At 40.6% G+C, this 27359-nt stretch overlaps 1 protein-coding gene across 1 annotated transcript in view; it reads right to left on the reverse strand.

The window, feature by feature from the left end:
• VWC2 (von Willebrand factor C domain containing 2) overlaps positions 1-22071 on the reverse strand; it is a 55592-nt gene extending 33521 nt beyond the window's left edge. Inside the window, exons 1-3 of the mRNA XM_069853042.1 lie at positions 21783-22071; positions 19919-20700; positions 13082-13211 (exon numbers count right to left, since the gene is read on the reverse strand). Coding sequence (XP_069709143.1) covers positions 13082-13211; positions 19919-20632 — 844 coding nt within the window. The 5' untranslated portion in view covers positions 20633-20700; positions 21783-22071. The remainder of the gene's footprint in view (positions 1-13081; positions 13212-19918; positions 20701-21782) is intronic.
• Between the last annotated feature and the right edge of the window lie 5288 nt (positions 22072-27359).

Raw genomic sequence — 27359 nt, forward strand, 5'->3', positions numbered from 1 at the left:
CAGGCAGCCAACTAAAATGTCATCTTTCATCTTGGGGACTGTAACACCAAGGCAACCTTTTCTGTAATGCTCTGTAGCAAATGTATCCTTGCAGCTCTTGGTTAAATGATCCTGCAGTTTTCTCTGCAAAAGAAGGATGTGATAGTCTGTGCACCCACAGGATCAGGTATTTTGCCCATGCATCCCTTTTAATAGTCCAGATAGAAGGATGAGCGTGTTACAGTAAGTTACCAAGCATCTTGTCCCACTCAAGAAAACAGTGAGGAAGCTACAAGCTGCCCGTACACAGCCCACCGTATTGTCTTTCCAAGTAAACTCATAGAATGGTTTGAGTTGGAAGGGACCTTTAAAGGTCCTCTGGTCCAACACTGCTGCAGTAAGTGGGAACATCTTCAACCAGAACAGGTCACTCAGAGCCCCATCCAACCTCACCCTGAATGTTTCCAGCTACAGAGCTTCTATCACCTCTCTGGACAACCTGTTCCAGTGTTTCACCACTCTCACTCTAAAAAATTTTTCCTTCTACCTAGTCTAAATCTACTCTCTTTTAGTTTAAAACCATTATCCTTCATCCTATTGTTACAGGCCTTACTGAAAAGTCTGTACCCAATGTCTGTGAGGTGAAGGAAGAGAGTGATGGCCAGGGGCCACTGGAAGGAAGCATTTTGAGAAGGACTTTCAAAAGTAGGAAATGCTTTCACTAAGCATGGTGTCTGATGACCCCTGTAGCATGTGTGTATACACATATACGTATACACATATACGTATACACATATACGTATACACATACGTATAAAGGACATCCTTAGTCAGAAGGCTAGATATCTGCCAGCTGGACCTCAAAAAGTGAGAATAACCTTTGGATCTGATCCTAGCTTGGAGTAAATATGACTGGGTTTTATGTCATTTGTATCTATAAAGTTCTCTTTTGCACTGTCCAGATGTTGCAATCTGTGCATTTCATTTACAGTAACATGACTTATATCAGAAGAGATTTTGAATTTCTGTCAATTATCCATACTGAATGGAGTTCAGAAAACTTCTGCTCTTCCTAAAATTTGCTTAAAGGATTGTAAATTTTCCAGACTGCTCCTCCACTTAGTTGATATGAAAGGGGTTTTCATGGAATCATCTTCTTGTGTGAAAATATAGCCAGTTGACTGCACAGACATCAACACAAACAGGAGGAAAGCACGAGAGCCCTAAAGGAGTACACACCACAATGGGCCTTGAAGCCAAAGCCAAATCAGTCATCCCTGAGCACAATGTATACAATCCCATGTATTTCAAGATAATTGACTTTACTCTCCCATCATTTTGACTAGAAAGAATCAGCTGTCAGGACAAACTTAACTAAGAAGACTGAAGATTAAACACCCGACTGATGTGAAATTAGGAAGTCTTCTCATACTGACAAATACATCACCTGCTCGAAAGGAAAACTGTGCAACAGATAAGACTTCTCTACTGAACGAGCTGCCAGCAAGAAAAATCAAGGAAGTGGTTGTTTTTCAGCACCATGGGCATATAAATGACATACTTGATTAACTCCTGCTTGCCAGCAACCAGACAGCTTTTGGCACGACACCTGGATCTCTCTTCCCCCAATGATTGGCCCTGCCTATTCTTCCATGTTTTAGAAGCTTACCTAATCACAGTAAAACATGACAGCCACAAGTGAAGGAAAACATACCTTATTTCAACACACTGAAATCAAAACCCAGCCTGAGATTTAGTGTTTGTGCCACAAATTAGGTAATGAGGCTTCCTCACATATTCCAGCTGTATGAATGACTGCTTAGGGATGTGCATGTATAATTAGGTTTAAATATCTATGGAAAGAGAGAGAGAGAGTTAGCCTAAATAATGGATGCAGAATTGCCTCTAAGTTGTCATAATCATTACCTGGCTTGGAACTCAGCATCAGTACAAACTGGTCTTAAAAACAATCATTCACTCATGTTAGTGGCTGCCAAACCTCCATCTAATCCATTCATTAGCAATATATCAGGTTAGCAAGCTGCATGGCATAAAAATAATTAGCTTTCCATTGTGGGGTGGCACATTCTCTATTGCATTGACATAACAAATAACACCATAAACTGCTATAATTTATTTGCTTCCGAGTCTTTTTTATTTTCTTAATTAGTCCTTCAGTAGATTGTATTAAACATGCACAAACTCTAACTACAGAGAGTCCTTTGACCAATCTCAGAAGTCTTAAACAGTACGAACAGCTATTACACAAGCAATTTATGGGTGACCTACCTTTAGGTCATTTAAATAAAACTTCCTAGAATAGCTGAAAGCAGACCATGCCAAAAGGCATCCTCATTAGGTCTCTTTTCCATTATCTGCATGCACTGAATAACATCATATTGTGTCCCAGCACACACCACAATGATTGTGCAGTGGTTGTGTGGGAAAAGGTTTGCTGCTGTTTTCAGCAGCAATTTCATTACGTCTATCTTCTTGCCATAACAAGAAGGTACATGTACTTCCAGGATGTGTCTGGCTGGACTACAGTCAACATACCCTAACCATTTTTCTGCAAAGTGCTTTAAAAAAAGGCAGGTCAACCCCGAATTTCTAATATGCAGAAAACAGGAAACAGTAATGTAATATTTCTGCTCATGTAAAAATTAACTCCTAAAGCAGGTTTCTACTGGGCTGTACAGCGTGTCAACCCAAGCAGTTTCACTGTAGTTAGGTTAAAGTATTTTATTCCTTCTATTAAAGATATGATCTTTATTTAATTCTAGGAAGCTGTGTATATGCACTGTCTTCTGCAGTGTGTTCATGAGTTAATTACATGGTGCATTAAAGACCTTATTATGTAAAATGCCTTCTGATTTTCTTGTTTCTACCTTGACTTCGTATTGTAAGCACAGGGAAGATTTTCATTGGTACTATCCCCCTCCCCCAGTACCACACTTTATCATGTGATTTTTAATTCATGTGCTGTCACTCCTAGAGACCTTATCTATTCTCAGTGGGGAATATTCTGCTTTCTTTCAGCTCTTCTCTGTATTTCTGCAACATTTTCTTGCTGAGTGCTCAGCAAACACAGATTACACGAATCGGGTGGGAGGACCCAGCTTTTATATAATAGCATGCTTCTAATAAATGCAAGCCTTTCTTAATGAAGTATGACAGATGTTTACATACAGCATTTTAAATGATATTTAACTAAAACCTCTCAGCAGAAATCTTAACAAGAGGTCATCAAAATATCCAAGCAATTTCTTTCACTACCTGACATATGGCTTTGCTGAACTTCATTTACCATTCTGCTGTCTTGTTCCTTGGCTTCATAAGAAATCATTAACAGTCACTACCCCTTCTTTCTCTTCTCTCTTTAATAAAATTCGCTAACTGTGTATCACTCTCAAAATTGCCCAGCTTAACCAGTGGTCTCCCTTTTGAACCCAAAATTTAGAGAGCGTTTGAGAACATACTGTCAGAAAGGAATCGAAACTATTTTGGAGCATAAAAAGTAGTACTTTTGCTGGGAAAGGCAATTAACATCACATTCTTGTGGAACTGTCTTTGAGAAAGGAGATAACATTGCGAGAAAGCACTTTAAACACGAGGCCCAGAAGCAATTGCTTGGATATACATCTTCTTTATTCAATGCTATTCACCAATAGCGTTTAAAGTCCTGTTTCAATGCATCATTTGTTCTTTTACTCTTGCCACTGCTCCATCCAATCAATTCCATTGGTAAAGAAAAATTTAAACCACATGTTGGGTGAGCATACAGTGAAGATACATTTATCTTTTCCATGGATTACAAATAGTGCGTGACTTGTTGCTTGCAAGTACTTCAAAGAAAGGTGGTCAGTAACCAGTGTACAAGAGCAAAGTGTTGCAACATGAGAAGAAATGATGCAGGAGGAAAACATTCACCATCTACAAGACTGTAAAGTAAGTTTGATTTGTACATGCAACTTTTTAACAGGCCATCCATTCAAGGGCTCCCAGTGCAGAAACAAGCAAAGAGAGCTGAAGACTTGGCAAAAGAATATGACATTTAGAAGAAAATGATGTTTTCCAGGACGTCAATCCTTATAAGAAAATTTAACTAGCACCAGTGTAGGCAGAACAAAAAGAAAACCAATGAAAATCATCATTAGAGGGTTTTCCTAAATGAAAATAGCAATCAAAGCTTTTGGTTGCTGATAGCTTTAGAATGCTAACCATTATGGCAAATGCTCTGTTGAAGGTAAAGAATTACTTAAAAACTGTTATTTTCTTTTTCTTTTTTCCTTTTTTCCAATCACTGCTGTACAGCTGGACACACTCCAGGAAGTAAAACTGTATGGATAATTACCCCCATGGAAGGAATCCAAAGGTTCACGAAGCAAAAGCTGCTTCCAACTTAAAGATCAAAGTTTTAAATTAGGAACACACTTGAGGCTCCAGTTGATAAAGATGTTTGACCTTCTGGGCAAAGGAAATTGTCAGGGACTTGATTCAGGACTCTCACTACTCACAGCACAGGGGAATTCCCCAGTGCAGTAGCTTGAAACAGTAAGAAACTATTTAGAGCAACAAAAAACTGCAAGCACTGCAATTTTACAAATATTAATAAAAAATACCAGAGGTTTTTAACCTTTCCCCTAAGAACTCATCACTTGTCTTCCTTCAGAACCCATTTCCAAACACAGGCAGAAATGTTCAAGTCATCCCCTAGTCAGTCTGGTGTCAGGAAAAGAAACAGGATTTCATGTTCTTCATGAGGTCGGTACTTAATTTAAACACAGCACAAACTGGACTGGAAGAACTTCTGAGATTGCTGTCATGGTCTTGTAAGACCTAATACATAACCTAAAGAACAAGGAGTTACAAGGAGTTAAGGCAAACCGCACATTAGTGATCCTGCACCACATGGAGAGGCTACCATGGTAGCAAAGCACAAACCACAGAAAAGCAAAGTGTTAAGAAATTAATTTCAACAAAATTATCCAATTCCCTGCTTCCATCGATCAGTAAATCACTTGGATCAATTCATGTCTTCCTTAATGCCTAAGCCTTAACTTCCTGTGAAAAATAATAAAATAATAATAAAGTAAGCAGAGAAAATTACAGTGCATTTAGAAGTAAAGGGAGACTTTGAATATATCATTTATCATCAGAGGGATGCACTGCCAACATAGTAACATATAACAACATTTTAATATAAGCTTCCATCTCCCCTCAAAGCCAAGCAAACTCTTGGATGCCTCATTTAACATAATGAAATAGCAATGAAAATACCCTAAAGAATATAAAGCAAAACACACAAGGTATATAAATTTCCTCACTGCTCCTTTTAATCACAGTGCAAAATACTAATCAGCCATGTAGTCCTATTACTGTATCACTGTAGCACCTAGCTAGTAAAGCGTTTCTATTTACTAACAGGATTAACTGCAAAGAATATAAATGAGAACCCATGTGGACAGTGACAGTGGCTCAGCTAACATCAAGTAATGCATTAACCTATGGTAACTCAATCTGGAGCAGGACAGGGTTTCAGAATCTAAGAGCTCATAATTTAATCAAATAGTGTAGTGTTCTACTGACAAAATATTATTCCAAGGATACAGCAATGCATGAAAGAATATTGGACCTTGGAATCATACCCACCCCCCAATCTTTGCCACAAATTCATTCAGTGACACATACAAAATTAAAGTAAATATCCACTAGCGGAATTGGGAAGTAAAATTAGCACTGGGAATACTTTCTTTAGTAAACAGCATAAGGAACACAATATTGGATGTAGGAAAAACTTCATCATCCTTAATGTTAGTTTTCTGACCTTTCATCAAACAATAAAGAATGAGCATTTGAGACAAAATCTGGAGGAGGAAGGGGCCACTATGTAAGATCCAGGATTTTGTTTCCTTACCGTCTGACCTATCTCCACATATGAGTGTGAATAAAATTGCAGTGCAAACTCAGAAAATTCTTCTATGAAGAACTTAAAACCCCAAACTAATAAACAAACAAAACCCCAAAACAAGCAATGACTTCATCTTGAGGAGCACAGGTTAGCTGTTTAACAAGAAAACAAATAAATCCCCAAATGTGCCTCTTCATAAAAGAGACACTGCCAAGGAGGACAAATCAAGCAATAGCACACTTTTTACTACAATTTTCTTGCGGATATTAACATGAAGGCACATTCCTGTCTGAACCAGAAGGAGTATCCAGGAGTACAAAGGATGGCAAATAGGTGAAACTGCTGTGGCAAGCAGCATATGGTACATCAGACCTCTCTCTCTCTTTTTATTTTGTTGCTTTTCTGGGTTATTTTCCCATAGGACAGTTGCCAGAAAAGTTATTCTTCTCCTGCCATCCAAGGATGTCAGTGTTTCTTTTTTTCCTATCAGCACAGAGAGCATTTTAATCTTTCTGCTCCTGGAGCTGAAGCAAAACATCTTTTAAGAACTCAAGAGCCTCAACACACTGAAGTTCTGACTCTACCATGAGGAGCTGGCAGCTTGTTTCCCACACTCACCTGGGACCGTCAACTGTTCAGGGCGCATCATCATCAACTTTTCCTTCAACCCACAGTGAAGTGACACCTGCTGCAAGCAGCTGCCATGAAAATGACCGATAAAGCAGAATTCAGCTGTGGTATATGAGTTAAGGCTGCAGTATAAAGTAAGAGGAGAAAAACTGACTGCCGAAAAAATGCTTCTCAGGCTCAATGTAGCAGGCTGTAATGAGGAAATACTGCAAAGTGAGTTCTGGAAAGCTTACAGGATACACTATTTTTCTATTTTAATAGGCTTTTCTTCATGCCTCAACTTACGTACAAAGTACTACTTTAAATACCAAATGCTACTCTAACTTCTGATTGTCCTGACATGTTTGAGCAAAATGACAGGATGCTACACACTCAGGGATGCTGAGTGCCTTTTGATAGCGGAACACTCAACTGAAAGCATTTTGGCTTCTTGGTGAAAAGAAATATATACACACAATATGTATATGCAATACTTACTATATAAATAGATTTATCCTGGTAACCAATTTAGGTTCATTATAACTGGATACTTTTGCCACATCTTCAGACAGGTACTTCTCATCCTCTGACAGTTTTCTTTCATCAGGAAAAAAAAGAACATGTACCCTGAATATCAACAGAGCTTGTACATTAAATATCCTTAGAGGAAATTATACCACCTACCACTACTTAGCCAGCTCAACAGGAAAATACCAAGCCAACATTGGATCCCATACACATGTGTGTGCATGCACATGTACATGAGTTATAAACTACAAGGTCCATATGAGTTCAGCACAAGCTTTTGCTCAGATAAGTCTACAGTCATAATTCATACACATCTAAACTGGTTATAATCTGGGAAAAAAAGGCACAAGAAGACAATTCTGTGAATCCTGCACAGGAATCATCCATAACTTGTGCAGCCACCAGCTCTCCCAGAGCAGACAGAAAAAGTGAGAGAGGTGAGCAAAGAGATGAAATGGGGTTAAAGAAATCCTTGAATTAAGGCAACACAGACTGAACTTCCTCTCAACTTTATCAACAGCAGAAACTAAAAATAAAGACTGCTGCAACTAGTTTATCAACTCCACCTGCCAGAGCCGGCAGCCACTTGAAATGTCTAATGCAGCCAAAAAGAAAGAAGTCTGATACTTCTTTCTCAACAAACAGCTGCCAAAATATCTGCTGCAAATTTTTAAACCTACCTGCATATTTACTAGGCAATTTTAATCACATTCAGCTGTTCGTGCATCTATAATGATGTTTTTCCCCCTGAAACATTAATTCTCCTTGAAACATAATTCCAGGTTAAGAGTCCCATATTACAAATAATTTTGTGAAATACAGCCTATTAAAGCAGGAAGTTTATGCAGAATTTTTTGCTAAGTGACCAGTGTACACAGAAACATGGAACAAATACTCCCTTGCATACACAGGATTTCAAATACCTGAACCAAACAAAGGGAACAAATCACACTGTTGCATGCAGTATAGGTGGAATCAGGATTAGTTTGAAATGATTTCTTATTCCTTAGATTACTGTTTTTTAATGTCTAGTACACTTTTTAAAATAAATGAAATATATTATTTCAATCTTACAAATTAGAGTTCACAATCATTTTATGACTCCTAAATTTAACATCTAGAAGAGACCACTATTACCACCACCTGATTAGATCCCTTCCTTAATGTAAATTGAAGATCCACTCTCAAGCTTAAATCTTCTGGGTCTTCTTTGCTATACATAAATTAAATTCCAAGGCATGACTAAAATAGGTATTTAAAATGAAAATAGAGGAGAGGACAGTCAAAGGCACTGTTTATCTAAATTTCACAGCAATTAAATTCCTGATGTTGCCTCGACCTCTACCTGGACACCATTATGACACTTTCTTCATGGCTGAGACAGAGGCATATAAGGTCAAGGGCACATCTGTTTAAACACGCTGCAGAAGGGCATTAAATTTTACAGGTCAGATTCTCCATGTTGCTTGTGCAAAGCTGGGGCCACAAGGAAAAATAAAAAGCCAGCTCACATAAGGACTATCAAGGTGCAGCTTCCCTTTATCTGCACAGAATAAACATCCTCAGACATGTAATGGCTGGATAGGTCCCTTAGCCCAGCACATCCTCTCTCCACCTGGATTTTAGAGCAACAACAGCTCACGGGTGCTATGGTACTGACTTGACCAGCATAATTTTTTAATAGATTTGACTCCCACAGTGAGACAAAGTCCTGTTGTACAAACAGCTGGAAAGGGGCTGGCAGCCAATTTTATCAGGTTTTTGCCCCTCTGCAGAGCTCCTTCACACAGACAGAAGCCCCCACTTGCTATTTAGAGGCACCTTCAAGTCACCTCATGCCTAAACATTGTACATAAAGGTACTAAAGCAAACTTCAATGAGTCAACTTCACAGCACAGCTATCCAGAATCATGACCATTTAATGTCTCTGGATGCATCATGTTAGACCTGCACCTTACTAGCTGCAACCATTTCAACCACATAATGCATGTATATCAACTGTATCGATGAACCCAATTATAAGATAAAGTCCTGACTCATTTCACCTAGGGCATCTGAGATGACTGCATCCAGAGTAGTGTCCCCGTAGGATGATCAGTGAGAACAGACAAGATATCTCCTGTGGACTGCACAGCCCTGACAACACACATGATCCCCTGTGCACCAGCACTTGAATTTTTGATTGCACATCTATGAGTCTTTGCGAACAAGAGAAGCTCAGCTCACCCTGCTGCATACAGAGAAACAACGCTGAAACATAGATAGATAAATTCTAGGAAGGCACCGGTATCAGCTTCATCTTATCTGGGGCAATCTTTCAGCCATATAACGAAACAAAAATCTCTTGGGAACCTTGGAACAAAATGTTTTTTGGTCTAGCAACCACACCTCCCCCTCAGGCTACATGTGGGCTGCGGGTTTAATCTCATATCTTGCAAAAACACCAGCAGGAGCAGGGCCACCTTTAACTCCATCAAATGCTGTGTGGCTGCGTGCTTCAGGCAAAGCAGCATTCAGCTGTGTATGCCTATTAGGGTTCTAATACTGGAAATAAATGTGGAACAGGCAACCAAGGTAATTTAATCTAGAAAGGTAATTTGCTTTCAATATTAGCCCCCACCCTCTCCCACTGCCCCAAATGAAGCAGTGACAAATGCCCAGTCTTTTCCTAATGGAAAAGGAATTGTATGCCTATTACCTTTATTCTTTTCTCCATACAAACTGTAGAAATGTCTGCACCAGACTCTGAGCTTATTGATATCACTGTGAACAGGGATAGCTTCCACAGAAGTAACTATGTTGTAAGTACTGTAAAGTAGGATGGAGATCTGAATTGGGTACCTGTTACTTAATGCAACTCCCTGAAGTCAGATTTTACTCTCAGGACATTTTTTCTTGTTGCCACTGCCGTCAATTACGGAAAGCAGGAAGCTTAACGTGTCAACCCACACAAAAAGCCTCTCTACCATTCCTCTCTCTTCCCACCCTGTTTCCTTGCAGGGATGCGTATAAGATAAACACAAAACAGCTCCCTTAGCTGTAGTAACTTGAGACATAAAAAGCGGGAAAGCTCCCCTCATGCCAAGATTTTCTCAGTGAAGGGTCCATCACCTTTTATCCCTTATATAGACTACTTTCTGGAGCAGATGTAGTACTTCTTTAAAGTACTTCCCGTCCCTGCTCACAAAGAAGAAAATAACGTATTTGGCTGTGGAATTATCTAGGCTTCTTCTTGAAAGTCAGGATGTGATCAGAAGACTATTAAATCCTACACAAAAGATTGTTCTTTGCTTTGCAAGTTTTCCACTCACCACTACTTACACTCACAGTAGGTCTGTACCTATGCATGCACGCAGTTGTTTAAGCCTGATGGGTAGTTATTTATCTGTCTCCAGCATATTTTTTTTAATCAGGTTGGGGAAGTCAACAACACTTGCTCCATCCCACAAGGAATAATGCACATAGTCTCACACCTGACAACAAACTGAATTAATTCATTTCTAATAATGATGGGCTTTCACTATATCTCCTTCATAATTCTTAATCAGGCATTTGCATATGTTCTTACAAGCGATGGATGTAGTTGTTTTGCCTTGACTCTGGTGGTTCATCACCAGCAATATGAGGGCAGGCAAGTTGGGAAAGTCTTAAATGTTATGAAGTGCCATGAAAGGGAGGGAAGTCTGGGCTGTGCACTTTTTTTTTTTTCTGAGCTTTGTACAGTTTTGTCCACTTTTAACACACAAATGTTAGTGTAGAACCCAAAATTCACTTCCCACTCCTTCTTGCTCTACCAAGGGCAGGATGCAGATCGTGACAGCAGTCACCTCACATGCTTGGTTACCACAGATCCACATTTACCAAATCTCAGGTTATGTGGCTGAGCTGCCTGTGCATCACGCAAGCTCATTTGGGTCACTAGCATGATGTTGTTGATGTTATCACTCCTACAATCAACCCTGAAGCACAACGTGATGATTGTTTCCCCAACTCACATTCACAATGCATTTGTTCCAGTAGGCTTGAAAATGAGGGGATGAGGCAGTCTAGGTTTTCCTGCTCAGTAGGCTTTTGCTTCAATCTAATTAAAAACATTCAGCAATTCAATGAAATACCTTGTAAACTGCACTTGTCCCATGCTTTAAATAAGCTCTGAATGCAAATGGCCTAATATTTTTTTCCTAATGCATTCCCCAGATGTAGAGGATTCCTCAGAAATTTCTTTGTGATACTATACTGAAGCCACTGAACCAGAAAGTTGAGCTTCTTCTGAACTATCTTGGTTTTGTTGTTATTGTTAATGGCTTTTTTCCTCATCTAAAAGCTAACAAGGAAAGCCACTCTTGGTTCTCTGACATGCAGAGAAGTGACAGTACAGCTCACAGAAAACAGGCAGCCCTGGTCACCATGGCCTGAAATTGGGTCAGGGATGCCAGCTTGTGGGTAAACCTAAGGAATATACAAGTAATATTGGGGATTCAGATGCTGCAGACGAGACCACCCTTTAACCAAAAGGCAGAACTTGGGTATTTCAGTTTTAGCACTCGGAGAGAAGGCAGCCTCCTCACAACTAAGGCATATTTTCTGTACAATTTTTTTAAAAGGCCTCATTTCTGGGAAAAGTGTTCAGGAGATTTATGTGAACGGCCAAGCCATGTTCTGCACTGCCTTACCATCTTAATCCAAAGGCAAACCACTGCTGGGTTATGGCCACCCCAGTGCACTATGTTGACACTTGTGGGAGAACAGGCACTGATGGAAAGCCAATCCAGCTCCAAACAGTGTTAACACTGCTGGAGAAATTCAGTGGGAAGCACTACATAGTCTTAACCTGTTATGCCTGTTAACTCCCTCCCCAATGGGATAAAAAAAGATCGTTTGCCATCAAAAGTCACTCCTGAGGAACTGCAGCAAAGCATGGTGCACACAAAAAGCCTGTGAGTAGGTCAGGAAGGCTCCTGTCATCAAACAAGAGTTAAAGGATCCTCTGGACCAGTTAGCTATCACACCATCAGCTCCCAGATTCAACCTTTCTCAGGAGCTGTTTCTAAATGCTTCAGAAAACGCCTGCACTCATCTCCAAAAGCTGAGTGCCTTAAAGCTGTACAGCTGAGTACAAATTCCTTCAGGGTTGTAACAACAAGTTAAGGGATGTGAAGCAATTACTTTTATATCCATACAAATGAAACTCCTCCAATGCAATTAAGTATCCCATATCATCTACTGTTGAATTTGCAGAAAACATATGCTGTACACTCTCTCCTCCCCTAGCTTTTCCACAATTTTAATCAGTTTGTTTTAGCTAATATAACGGAACCTACCTATTCTAGAGAAATAACATATGGCTGCAAATTATCTGAATATTTTTAAATGTTTTTTTTCATTTTAAATATAATTTCATTTGAGATCTTGCAGCTTTCATTTCTATTAATAAATTATCATATCTTCTTTGTAAGTGATGAGCTAGTGTGTCATGCAATTTTTTTCCTCTAAATAGACCAAGACTTTGATCTAATGCAAGCCCTTGCTGGGAGTAGAGAGACTTTCTGTCTAATTTAGTTACGAAAAATATTCAATTAAACTTGGGAGTTTAATTCATTTAGTTATGAAAATTAAATGAGCTCAATAAGGTACATTTGATTTGCCTCAGGAAAAAAAAAAGAAGGAAGAGAAGAATCTCTGATAGGGGAACAAATAAGAAGGGAGAACAAAAGCAAATTTTCCTGCTCATGTTGAATAACTTGAGGAGCCTGAGTTCTGTTGCTTATGCCAGTATAACATATCTACAATTTATATCCAGAAGCCACATGAATATCTGCTATCGATGCCCTAATCATCTCTTAGGTAAGAAAAATCCATGTGGGGCATAAATCAAGTCACCCCAGCCAAGGGAAGATCTCACTGCTCACACCTGGAAGACACGTATGTAACTCTTCATTTTCATTTGGGCAGAAAGGAAAATATTGGAATTTTTTTTTTCAAAACCAGAACAAAGCTACATGGATCTGTCTTCTCTGACAGAAGCATCCTTCTAATTTTGCCGTTGCTACTTACCATTTTTGCAGATAGGACAACACTGATCAGGCTCATACACTGGATCCACGCACTCGGTCTGGGGACAAGCTGAGACAGTGCACAGCACTTCACCATTGGCTTCACAGCGACACTTCTCACATGGAGAAACCTGAAACACAAATCCAGTCATCTTTTAACTCTTTAACTTAATGCCCTCCTGAAGTGTGCAATGCCTGCCTTGCCATCCGTATTGTTTTTCCCTTGAACTCTTTTTTCTCCCAGATTTAGAAAAATGCTTTTTGTAGTCTTAATAACTGAGAGTGAAGCAGGGATACTGCATATTTACAGATCCACGGTAGAAAAAAACATGGGTTCTGCTCTGAGCCTGTGCCCCAAATGGGAAAATCATTGGGATCTTGGGAAGAAGAACACTTCAGAATTTTAACATAAATAAAGCAAAAATTTCCCTACCACATTTCTAATGAATCTCCAGCAAATTAAGTTCATCATTTAGATAAAATCTGTTTTATTTCTATTAGAGTATCCAAAAATAATTTAGCAAAAATTTTTGCATTTAAAGAAGAAAAATGCTGTTAAATGAAATATGAAGCTTCTTTTAATGGAAATCCTTATTGCAGTTTTTACAGGTTTAAAAGCTTTTTGGTAGTAGAAAGTTGCATTTTATTGAAAATTATAGTTTTCAAAGAGAAGTCAGGAAGAAAATACCCTTTGAATTCAGGTATTTCTCGCAGGTTAATTGCTCTTTCTGAAAAGAAATTGCAATTCAAAGAAAAGGATGAATTAAGACACAGGTCACCCATTTTACCTACTGAAATGTTACTGGTTTTGAAGAACTTGAATTACTTGAATGACCTACTTCAATGAAATCAGCATCAAGTCACTATTTATGAAAAATAATGGACTTTCAAATGCCTGCATTTATCACACGTACAATTTAAGCTGTCTTCTTCAATGTTTCTAACTAGGTACTGCCCATTCCATCATTGATGTACTCATACCTCATGAAGACTTGGAGGTAGAGGGAAACAAAGGTGCTAAGGAGCAACAAACACTGTACTGTAAATTTCTTTGCTGTACTTTGAAAAAATACACTGACATCCACGCTCAGAGTGCAGGATGAAAATGTTGCTGAATATTATTGCCAATGATCCTCTAAATCCACATTCTATGCAGATTCTAGGTTTACTTAAGGATGAAGTCATTTTTTACAACCCTTTTTCATTTCAGATTCTAGCTGATGTCAAACTATAACCTATTGCATTTCTCCAATAAAAGCAGAATAACCTCAAAATCTAAACCAAATTATTCTTTATGATGAATCATTCAGACATCTAATGCAGAGATCCTCTAGTTTCTTCTGCCTTATTCTTAGGCAGCCCATCACTCCTTTCCTCAAATCCTTACTCTGTTTGCTTACCTCTTTCACATCCTTTTCACTTCCAAAGTTCACACATGATCATGCTTACACAACACCATCTCCAACTAAATGCTCATCCATGCTTGGCCACTTCTCTTGCCACCTGTGAGGGCTGTTACTTGCTTATGCACTCATGTATCTTTTCAAGCCATCTCCTTTGCTTAGAAAGCCTAAGTATGGTCTCTTGCTGTGTTGTTTTCTGCTTTTATTACTATTATTTATTTCAGGCTTCCTTTGCCACCTACTAACTTATAGTTTTCTTTTTGCTCTACACTCTGTCCAGGATAACACCACGTCATACATTTATAAAGTGCTGCAAGGACGCTGGTGGCTCAGTACTGCAGATTTTTATTGCAGGCTTTGGGACAAGAACTTTGTCCTGTAACTGTTTATAAACTGCCACATTCACTTGCAGAGATGGACTGTCAGTGGATGAGGAGGTTACTGACCCAGTGCTCAGACTAAAGAGGCTCATGTATTCCAAGCAGTCATTTGAACAGCGTGTAAAATTTTGAGTGTTGGCAAACCTGAGCCCCTATCTGCAAGTAAATAGTGAGAAACCTTTCCTTTAGAGTTATGTCCAGAAGCAATACTTACCAAGTCATCAAAACAAGTTATTTGGGGAGGATTGAATTTTTTTTTAAATGAATACTACTTGATGAAGACTATTAAAACTCCATTTCAAGGATCAGACTCAACAAGGCAAACCAACAGCTTTCAATCAGTTTCAAAAATTTTTCCCAGCTTGAGAAAGATGCAAGTTTGCCGATGACCACAGTTCAATGAGTTACACAGTAACTACGACAACAGATATTGCCTCTCCCAGGACTCCAGTTAATAGCCATGCTATTCAATATTAGAAGTGATGCAAAAACTAGAGTATCTGATGGTAATCAGGAAAGAAGACAGTACACAGATGTTACTTTTAAAATCTTTCATCTGTAAAATTTAAAAATATTCTAATTAAGTAAGTTGTTTACTGGAATTCCAAATTTGACAGAAGCCTGAAATTCTAATTAGGTAGGTTGTTTACTAGAATTCTAAATTTGACACTAGCCTAAACTCCTAGAACAAGAAGGTATTTAATGAAGCATTGAAAATACTATTGAACAAGAAACAAAATTGATCTAATCTTTATTTAATAATAATGTTTCAGAAGACTGCATTTCCGTGCTATACAGCACATGCACTTCAAAACTGTATTTTTCATGAAGTTCACTGTTATTGTGATACTGCAGCCATGAATACCCTTCCTGTGTCATGGGATTTCAGAGGAATAACTACAGTACCCCTTTAAGGATTAGTCACCTGTACAACCCACCAATATGAGTAATGGTAGCAGTGTCAAGGAGGATTTCCATGTGCTTTTTTCTACAAAGCTCTTTTCAGGCATGTAAGCGACCCACAATGGGTGCTAAAATGGTATTAGTGTCAACATTTATCTGCTCATCTTTGGCTAAATGGTAGTGCATTACTTTTTATATATCATCAGGATATAGGAAAAACTGTAGAAAAACCTTACTCCTTTTCATATCTTAATGACAGCTTAATATTTGGAGACATAGCCATCTCTAGAGAGACAGACAATAAGACAGTGTGTACATATAACAATAGCTAAATAAATCAAAACGGAAAAATACATTTGGTCCTTCATTTCCTCTCCTCTACTGCTATAATGTAAACACATTACCTACAGTGCAGTTCCTAGTGGCAGCCAATGTAAGGAGCATCCCACTTGTTCATCTGGGAAACCACCAGCCCTGGCAGCACTCAACACTTAGCACATCTGACATAACTAGGCTGGGCTGGAAATAATATGACCTATCAACCTCTCTCTGAAGACTACTGATACCGCATCTCTGTGGTCTACAGATGAAGCTTTTAACTCTACTGCAGGGTTAGTTCTGCCTATGCAAAAACTGTGGGAAGACAATGAAAGGCACAGAAGTCTAAAGTATTCACCAGTGAGCTCTAAAACCTGTAGAAAATAGAGTACAGATGGCAAAAATACTTCTTTGGAATTGTTTAAAGGAAACTTTATGAGCAGATGTATAAATGGAATTGCAGATGCTGTAGAAAAGCAAACACACCATTGTGTAAACATGTAGCTTTCCCATTAGTGAGGCAAGAAGAAAACTGTAGTTTAGTCGGAGTACTAGGTTTACCCAGCAATTCGGTGTAATTTGTCATAATTAAGAAGCAACAAATAATTTACACTCACTGATGTTCTTGTCCAAAGTAATTAGAGCTTTCTCTTCCCCCTTTCCACATGCCAAACTTTAATTCAAAACCAAACCAAAACCAAATCAACAACCCCCCTGAATTAATAATGTATATAAACTACATTTGGTTCCTTGAGTCTTGAAAACATCAAAGTTAAAAAAAATAAAAAATCAATCATAATCCCAAACTCATTTGCTGTTGTGTTGGAATTGTTATTAATATTTCCTTGCTACTTACACAACTCAGGAGAATGTGAGTGGGGTTAGGATAACAAGAATAAACTTATCAGCCTTGTTTGTACTTCTCTTTGCCTTCAAAATACTACAGATGTTTCAAAATCCACTTGGGTTTGTTGGCTTCCAGATTTCCAAGCTGTTCACAAATAAAAACAAATTTTGGTAGAAGAGAAATTCTAAACAAAAACCACAAACCAACAACTTTCCAAAAATGTAGATCTTTCCTAAGCCATATTACACAATGGAAGAGAATTTATGGTCCTTTTAAGGTTATTAATTTTTAAGTCAGCCTGCATTTTCAAGTCTTACTGTAGGACTGAAAAATACCTACTGGAGCACGTACTCAGCAATCTCCTGCTCCAGTGCAGGATTTTACCCTCACCGCATTTCACCAACTAAGGCTTCTGCTTCCAGTTCCACTCGTATAGATGTTGTGATCCCTCTGCCACCCAGCTTCACAATACCCCAAAGAGAGTAGAGTGGTGCTAATGGAAACAGCTTTATGAGATCTCATCCTTCCCCTAAACCTGCATTGTGTTTTACATTGACATCCATATTCTTTTTAAGAAGAGAAAAATGCATACATGCACACACACAAGCTAAGCCTGCAGGAAGGACTATGAATCGAAGAAGAAATGCATTAAACCTTCCATTTGCTGCCACATTCAGTTTCTGAGTTATAACTGGCTCTGGTCAGGGCAATTTTTTGCCATGCCAAAACATATATGAATTTTATATAAGCAAACCCACAAACTTGCATGCATATTTACACATCTGCACATAAACATTTGTACGGATAATGTCACTGAAAAGTTAGGTGGTCACGTTTTTCTTCCTTCAGCGATGTCTGGTACAGACAATAGGTGCAGACAGAGAAAAATCTGATGGCTACCCATTTATCACTCTTTCTCTGACCTCAATCAAGAGAAAGCATATTAGTAACTTCTCCAAAACCATCAACTTTAAACTTGTAAAATGGCCCTTGAAACCATGTGCAATTACTTGTATTTGCAATTGCTTCCACTGAGCAACAGCAATCTGACTACGTCTGCACCTCATCTCGACAGACATCTCCACTGATTGCAGTGGCATGAGCAAACAGCTACATTTAGAGTTCTGTGCTCACGATATTGAAACTGATGTTGAAGTCCAACTAAAAACCTTTGTCCTCACGTGTCAAAATAAATAGGTGCAGTTCCACTGCTTAAACACATTGGTAACCTCCCTTGTGCATCCCAAGCAGGCACCCCTTCTCACTCGTGTTTCCAGAGCTGACTAACACAAAGCAGTACGAGAATCAATGTTTCATTACAAGAAGGTATAGACACAAGGGATAAAGGCTGAACAGAGTTTAAAAAAAAAAAAGCTGAAAGCCAAAGCCCTTTTTAGAACATTTCTGGATGTATCACCACCTGTCAGCACTCCCTTTTTATCAAGGCTGTCAGCCACGTTCAAATATACAAGGATCATTATGGTTTTCTCCTCTCACTAGATGCTTAACACAATAAGGTATTTTAGGCTTGTTTCTCAGCCATTGGTATGACACCACTATACGAAGACAGAGAAACGGAACTCATCAGAAGAGTCAGGGGAAGCTTCTAAAACTTTGATACAGAGACCTACAGAGATTGTGTACAGAAGTATCTCTGTTTTGGTCATCACTCAGAATTAACTTCTATGAAAAGGAAGGATCTCACAATCTCCAAAATGGTCACACCAACTAGTCACTATTAAAACCACCTTTTCCCTCTCAGACTAGAAAGCTGCCACCCTGAAGCTGAATGCAATCCTTGAGGGTGACATGGAAACAGGGAGAATGACATGATGCTTTCTGCCATGCTTTGAAAAATCACGAATGATCACATGTTACTGCCTTAAGAGAACAAGGGGAAATTCTGTGATTTATTCTGGAAAGAGTAATTCTGCTCCTTTATTCAGGTGTTTATTTTTCACAAAGCTGAAGAATGTGGAAAGATATCGTGAATCCATATTGAGTTTCCAAGAAAACACAAACATGACAGACTACAGAGGTGGCAACTTATTTACCACCTTCATTTAACTTTTCTCCATCCTGAGGTGGCTCAAGCTGCCAGAACCCTGATCTGGATTTTGTACTCCCCTCAACATACTCAGCTTAAAAATCTCAGGTGTGTTCAGAAATGGGTTTTGAACCAGCCTTGTATCTAACAGTCACTCACTAGCAAATTCCCAGAGATTCTGTTCCCAGATCTCAGCCACAATAAAATGCTAAAGGTAAAAAGTCAAGGTAAGTCACCAGGGAATTGGCTTAATCTCCAAAACTTTTCAGTGCACTGCAGTAAGTTCCTTTTTCAATGATAATTACCTTATGCAGTGGTGTTTAAAAGACCCTACTCCAAAAGGAATTCCCTAAACATAGAGCTCTTCAAGTCTGTAGTTTAGGTATCACTGTAATTCAGACTGTAAATGATGCTCTTATTAAAAAGAAGGCCCTAGTCATTCTCAGAAAGCAAACATTACACAACCTTGGCAGCACAGTTTAAACAGCAAAAGAGAAAAAGATAAATTACTGTTAGGAAAAAGGTATCATAACATACTGAATACTAGGAATAGAATTCAGCCCACAAACCCCTGCTTGATCTTTGTAAGGTGGAAGTTTCACAGGTAAGAGTTAAATAAGGAAACAAAGGTAATGCTAGAAATTCTTTTTAAATCCACATCACCACCCAAGCAGCATCCTTTCAAGGAGCATTTTTTTACTGTAAATACCAAAGGAATTAATAAAGATCAGCCCCTTCATTTAAAAATGTTACAGTATCACAGAGCAAGAAAGGTCATGTTTAAGGGGAATATTTTACAATACTGCAAAAGTAGTATTAGCAAGGAAATGAAAAGGGAGGAGGGAGACCTAGAACACCCTCTGAGAAAACACTTGAAGAGTGCAATGCCCCTTTAAATGACAGAGGGGCCCACGAGGTTACTTTTGGCTTCAGTCCTTACCATGAACTCCTCTAGGGTCTGGTAGGTTTTCCCTCGAAACTCGCAGTAGTTCTTCCTCTCCTTGCACTGCGGGCAACACTGCGTGGTGTCCACATGGATGCACCGAGGGTGGAGCCTGGGGCACTCAGGCTGTATGCACAGCGGGCCCTCTTCAGTGCAGAGGCAGGGGCAGGCAGAGGGACCTGGTGCAAACTTCTCCCCGATGGCATAGACAAAGCCACTTTCATCCACACAGCCTTTCCCACGGTAGTCCGGATAGGCATACTCTTCCGGAGGCTCAGGAGTGATGCTTGCCACAGCTTCTGGGAGAGATGAATCTTCAGTTACCTGAGGTTCCTCAGGAGCGGCATCTCTTTGCTCTTGCACTTGAATGCTCCCAGATTTACTGCTCGTCCCCTGGCTGTTCCAAGTCTGCTTTTGCTTAGTCCAAGAATCCTTGTTCGAGTAGTTCCTGCTTCCTTTGCTCTTCCAGTCCCTGCTGCCCTCCTCCCTCCCACTCCTGCCGATCTCATTCATTTTCCCTGGGCTTGTCTGGCTGTCCCTTGTCAATGTGTGATCCCTCTTTTCCTGGCTCATCTTTATCTCCTGTTTGTCTTGAGCCCTGGCCAGTTTTTGTACAGGTATGGTGGAGCTACAGAGGGCAACCATGAGGCAGCAAGTTACGAGAAGAGAACTAGAGAGAGCTCCAATTGCCATTGCAGTAGAGCTAGGCATCACCTACTGCATCCCACAGGGGACACTGCATTCACATCAGAGGGAAGCGCTGCACAGATCCACAGTCCCTAGGAAGAGAAGGATTAGGAACACTTCAGCTTCTGCACTTTGCCCTCCTGTCCCCTGCACTCAGCCTCCACTGATGCAACATCTCAAACAATATGAAAACTGTCTTGGTAGTTTATGCAAAAGGCAAACAACAGCCTGGTGCTGCATCCCTTCTCCTCCCCCACTCTGCCAAGTCTTATAAACAGCAGGACTCTGGACATGGGCTGGGCATCTTTGGCTTCCTGAGAACAACACACAGAACTTGGGGGAGTTAGGATTCGCAAAGCCAGATGCATGCAAAAACCAGAACATCTGGAGGTTATTTTGCCTTTCACATGACAACACGTGAAGAGGACGGATGCTGAATTAAATGGAGCTCCCCAAAACACAGCTGAGTCCAGAACAGAAATCAGCCAATTGAGTCTCATTCGCTGGCTGCATGCACAATGATTTCCACTAACCTCTTATTCAGTCTGAAGTGTGCTGCTGTTCTTTTATTCCAATGTACCCACCAGTCAGTGCATTTATTTTAAGACAGCTAAACCCAAAGCAGGTAGAGCCAAACTACCTGTCTTTCGAACTACCTAGACAATCACACACCACCTCTTTCTCCCTGTGTTTTAAAGGCAAAGCAGAGTTTCTGCAGCAGCTTCTCATTTAACCCACATCTTTCAGGAGTTCAGCAGCACTCCTAGCTGCTCTCCTGAAAACCCTGCACACTAAATTGGAGAAAAAGCCAAAACCAAAACAACCCCAAATACATACACTACTCCAGCCACGGCAAGCAAAGGCGCTACAGCCTCCCGGCACAGCCGGCACAGTCTCTCAAAACCATTTAAAAGCCTCCCTCTATGCCTGCCCGCCCTCCCGCCTCCCCCGGCCCTCAGCGGCAGCGGCGCCAGCACCGCGGACAGCGCCGGCCCCGCGGAAGCGTCAGCACCGCGGACAGCGCTCCCGGCAGCCCGGCCGCCGCGCCGCCCGCTCAAACTTTGCGGCGGGTCGGGCATCGCCTCCCGGCGCGTTCAGCGGGGAGCCGGGTCCAGCCCCTTCCCCGAGCCGGCCAGCCTCCCCTGTGCCCCGGCACGGCGAGGCGTATCCCTACCTGCGCTGGAGCCGGGCTCAGCCCCGCCGGCGGCTGGGAGCGGCGAGCCTCGCCCCGCTCCCGGCTCCCATGGCGGGACCGCCGGCGGGCGGGCGGCCGGCGTCGCCTCCTCGCTGCCCGCCCGCCGCCCCCGCGGAGCCGCAGAGCCCGCAGCGCAGCGCTCGGCCAGCCGCGATCCGGCCCCGCCGCCCCGGGGGCGGGCTTCGCCGCCGACCCCGGCTCTTTCACATGGCGACCGTGCGCTCCCCGTCCCCGGGGGCGGCGGCAGCGGGGCAGGACGGGGCGCCCCTTCCCTCCTCCCTCCTTCCCGGGCGTAAGGCGCGGCGCGGGGAGGGGTCTGGCCGGGGGGTGGGGGCTGGCAGCGCCCCCCCCGCCCCTCCCCGCCGGCGTGCGGGACTCAGGAGCGGGGGGGCATGCACAGCCCCACGTCCCGCACAGCCCCTCGGTGGGAGCGCTCCGAGCGGAGCCGGGGGAAGCGAGAGCGAGGCGGGGTGTAAGGAGGGCTCGTGTGCGGTTCTCCCCGCGTTACAGGCGCTGGAAACTTTTGCCGGTGCGTGGGCGATGCGAGACGCGAGCTTTCGAGCTCCGCCCGGGGGAAAGCCCGCGGGGCCGGGCAGCTCTCGGGGCTGTGCGAGGCGCGCACCCCTCTGCTGGAGCTGCGCGCACCCGCCCTGCATCGCCGAGCCCCGTGAGGCCAGGAGGGTCATTATCCTTTAATCAGGGCAGCGCAGGCTGCGCCCGCCTCTGCCCGCGCCGCAGCCCCGGACCACTGGGCTTTAACTCCTTCTTGCCAGCCTGCAAGAAGCGGTGCATGATTTACTCGTTGAAATATTTGCTTATGCTTTTGAATGGGCGACGGACGCTCTAATACTTAAATAGAATCGCATTTTTCTCCTTCACAGCTTTTGATAGAGAGCATGGGCAGAGTGGTCTACTTTAAAGATGATGGCTGAAACCCAGCTAGTCAGATTGCTGGGACACAAACGCAAAAAGAAAAGCTGAAGAGTGATCTTTAAGCGAGGTGCTTCTGTTCTCAAGCCAAGCGAGGGCTTCAAACCCCAAAACTTAGTTATTTATGTATTTATTAGTTTTTAAGCCTCATTAGATGACATACCAGTGTAACCTTGTATGAGTTGTGCTTTACAGATATTCTAGAGCAGTCCCAGCTGGACTAACCTTTCTGCCACAGTAGCTCTTCAGCAGACTCCTGTGCCCTGCTCATGGCTAGGGCTGGATTTCCTGAAGTACCTGGCATGATAACTGAAATTTTTAGGCTAGGTAAAAGAAACAGATTTTTTTTTTTTTCATTAAAATGGTAGCACTGCAATATTACTGCTCAAGAGAGCAATGGAAATCTGCTGGATACTGATGTTTCTCTGTTAAGTACCTTCATGAGCGCCTCTTATTTATGAAAACCCAGACACTTAAACTCCTCCGCAGGAGGATGCAGGTGATAAACTCTTTTGGCTGTAAGGTTCTCACTGTAAACATCTGTGAGTCCTGTCTAGGTTACAAAATTATTTCTACAGACGCCACCTCATTTCTCTCAGTCAGGTTTTCACCAGCTAAATAACAGCTTGATCATCTGAAAGTTTAAAATACAAGAACAAAGTTTTGAAGGATATGAAAAAGTCAAATTTTTAGTTAATAAAATGAAATTCCAGATAGTTATGGACTTTCTAGAATAAGTCTTATAGAATTAAACTAGACCTTTCTCATTACTCAAATAATAACAATTAAGAAGTATTTGTCTTCAAATTATCATCTCATTACTTCTGAATAAAGAATGGAATATTTGCTTTTTCTAAAACCAGTAATTTTATATCTTATACAGCTTGAATTCTGTCATGGGTTGAGCAACCAATGCACCACATCACTAACTCTCGAACAACCTCAACAACCTTCATTCCTTTGAGTTTACAAGCATGTAATCTTTGCTGTCAAGAAGCAGCTTGTTGTGGCAAGAGCAAGACAGAAGGAAATAGGGGACTTGGGCAGGCAATGCTATTACTGTGATAAAGAGGAAAGAACCAATTTATGCTTCTGACATTTTCACATGTTCCCAGGTGAAACTTTGGTGCAAAATCTGAGATCTTCAGCACCCAGGACTCTCTTTGTAGGAACTCCACCTCTCCCAGGTCTAATTACACGGCAGGGAGATTAGCAAGGACTGAAAGTTCTAGATACGGCTGTGTAACAAGAAGGGCAAAGCCTCAGGACACTTTCATAGCAACAAACTGCTACTTATATCAGCCTTCTGGGCAAAGTAAGAGGTAAACACACTCATTTCTCTATCTAAAAGATTTCTCATTTGATTTCAGCCTCATTTTATTCAGATTCATTGGTATATTAGGTGACGGATGGTAACTGACATTAGGTCCTTTGCAGAACTAACTATTGCATTAGTGTCATAGTATCAAACTGCGATATATATAGTCCAAATGGTCAAACAGCAGATTTGAAAAAAAAAAAAATTGGTGTTTTCTTCAGGGAGAATTCTGAACTAGAAGAGAGAAACATTTTAACCTATTATTTGAAGGCTGCTTTTAACAATGTCTTTAATGTGAGTTTTATACTCCCAATACAACTTACAAAGCCTAAATCACAAAACCACAGGTCCAGGTTTCCTCACTCTACTCTCCCTGTAAGCAACAGTAAGAAAGACAATGATGTCTCTGGGTGAGAATAAAACTCTGCATCCCGTTCAAGACACTTTCCCTTCTTCTGGGTCTTGTCTGCATGAGAAATTTGCATTAGCTAAATTAGAGCTGTCATGTGCACAAAACAGTCTGTGTTGGTTTTAGCTTAATTTTATGACAAATTGGCTTAATTTTACTAGGAATGTAAACCAAAAAGGAATGCATCAGCTGAAATAAAAATTGTGCTGACAAGGTATGACTTAAGTTAAACTGGTGTGATGACTGTCTCCATTAGACCAGGCTTAAGACAGTTGAGACTGGGCATCCTTGCTGAAGACAGATGGCTGTTAGTCAGGAAAGCTTAATTAAACATCTACTCCACAAGATTAGGAGGGCTGAAATTTTGAAAAATATTTTTTTGAGACAAGGCATGGTCTGAAAGATGGGAAACCAAACATAAGATATATCTTTATCAAGTTAAAACCAGTGGTTTGCCTGGTTATTGTCAATCCGAACCCCAAACCTTGCAGCTACAGAGTCTTAATCTAGACATCTAAGAGCACTGAAGACAACTGTTATTAGCCTAATATATAGAGAAGTGAGAATATGCACATACTCACTCCAGCATAAGCATGCTGCCCACACACACCAGCAGATCACCTAACACACCTGTCCCTTCACATGATTCCATGCAGGAAGCATGCCAAATCATTCCTGTTTTAATAAAAGATGAATCTTGTGGTGTTCTCTGTCTTCAGTGAGAAGACAGAGAGAGAAAAGAGGAGGAAGCTCCATGAGAACCTGAGGAGCCAGGCAAGGCAGGGCAGGTGAGGGGCAGGAGAGGATCCTCGGTGCCACTAGGGGGCTGGGGGGAGGGTGTTTAGAAAACCTCACATGACAGCAAGACTGGTTTCAGTAAGAGTGCCTACTGAGCCCTGGGTGAGGACAGGGCATGCTCAAGGGGCAACAGCACTCCACGTGTGCTCACCTCAGCTCAGCAGCTCTAAAACTTCAGAAACTGAGAGGAGAGAAAACGTTCCCAAAGCATGACTCGGCTGGGAAAATAGATGGTCATGCCTTTTTATTCTGCTTTGTTTCATTATTCCTCCAGAAGGGAAGGGAGTTGTTATATGAAAGGTATTTTTTATTGTGGTGCTAAAGTGGCAGTTGTTCAAGCAGGTTCACATCAGAGCCTTTGAAAGGTAGCAATTTACGCAATAGTATTAGTCCAGCCATATAAAATAAGGCCTTCAAATATCAGTCAGTCTGAAGACCAAAAGAGAGAGACAAAGCCAAGGTACACATTATTCTACCAAATCATGTGTGTTTGAAAGGATGGATTATAAATATGTAGTTTAAACAACTCTTAAAAAAAATCAAAACAAAAAAAACTAAACAGAAAGGCAAGCTTCCATAACTATTTTTAAACTAAGTTATCTTTCATCTTTTCTTTCTTATTTCTTCTACTTTCTTTACGCCACTTGTCAAAGGATACTGAACATGTACTTCTCCAGTTCTTTCTTTTTGCACTAGTCTGATAGCTCTTTAGCTGACTGATAAGTAGTTATTGAATAAGTATTACACAAGCTATAGTTACAATCATGTCTTCACTAATCATTTTGAAATTATTCAGTTTATCACAGATAATGATATGTTACAAAATTATTCCTTTCTGCTTTGCATGCATGAAAACAAAACTTTAAAAAACTATGATTTAGAGTTTAAGCTCTTCAGTGCAAGGACTCTCTCTACACTTCTATAAATCACAAGTGTCATGCTAAGAAATAAATATTTTTTTTTATTTTATAATTTGCTTATTACATATAAGACAAAATCAAAATGACTGTAGACCAGTGGAAGATTCAAACTTTAGAAGTAAATGTAAATAAAGTAAATGTAAATGTAATAGAATGAAATTTTTTTTAAAAAAATAAAATATACTTAATTAAAAGTGTCCATAATACGACTTGTTCCAAAATGTGGGATAGAAGACTGGTTTTGTTTAAGCTAACTCAGAAAATCTTTCTTTCCTTGATGAAATGAATTTCTCTGCCCTGTCAGCTCTGAGGAGACTCTAAGGCACCTATTCCACCTCAGTAACAGTTTCCTTCTAGGTCCATGAGAGAGGGAAGTAACGTGCGCGTTTTTGTATACAAGATGTCTAAAAATCTACTCCTTTAAAACACTTCTCAATTCTTACATGTCTGTTGTATTTCTAGTGGGGTTTTTGCAAATAAAATCTTTAGAAATGTGAATGTGTTATTACTATCTTAAACACAATAGTCAAATAATATTAAAAATTGCATAGTGAAACCTTTGGAGAAAGAGGAGGATTCAATTCAGGAACCGTGCTTATGGGCTTATTCTGAGGGAAAAATAACTCTCTATTCAAAGTGCAGTATTTTGTGATTATAATTACAGCACATAAGAGTGATTATAAATGGATTTCAATGCACCTATTTTCACCACAATTTCAGTAGCCTGGGGAAAAAAGATGTTAGTCATGGCTCACAATTTTATTTGATATTTGTGTCTTTTTTCTTGAAAAGATGTAACAAAATATTTTTGCATGTACATGGGCACACACAAAATAACATGAAACATTTAAATACACAATCTTTCCTGTGAACATAGTCTTGATACTATACCTTGTTCTTCCCTTTTGCAAAGCCAAAGTATGCACTACTAACATTTTTAGTTTTCACATTGCCACTGCGTTGGAAAAATGAACAAAGTATTTCATGAGCTTGTGAAAATCTGCTAATTCTGGTGTTCAAAACCTTTAGCTTTCCTGTCATTACCCTTCCCTACATTACTGTAAAAGTTTCTGTGCCCTCCATGTAAGTGCCTCTGATACAGTAATAGGTAAGCAATGGATTATTTTGTTGTTCTTTTTAAATTAAAGGCCCAGCAAAGCCTTTAAATTAGTTTATATGCA

This window comes from Phaenicophaeus curvirostris, chromosome 3, assembly GCF_032191515.1.
Source record: "Phaenicophaeus curvirostris isolate KB17595 chromosome 3, BPBGC_Pcur_1.0, whole genome shotgun sequence".
NCBI lineage: Eukaryota > Metazoa > Chordata > Aves > Cuculiformes > Cuculidae > Phaenicophaeus > Phaenicophaeus curvirostris.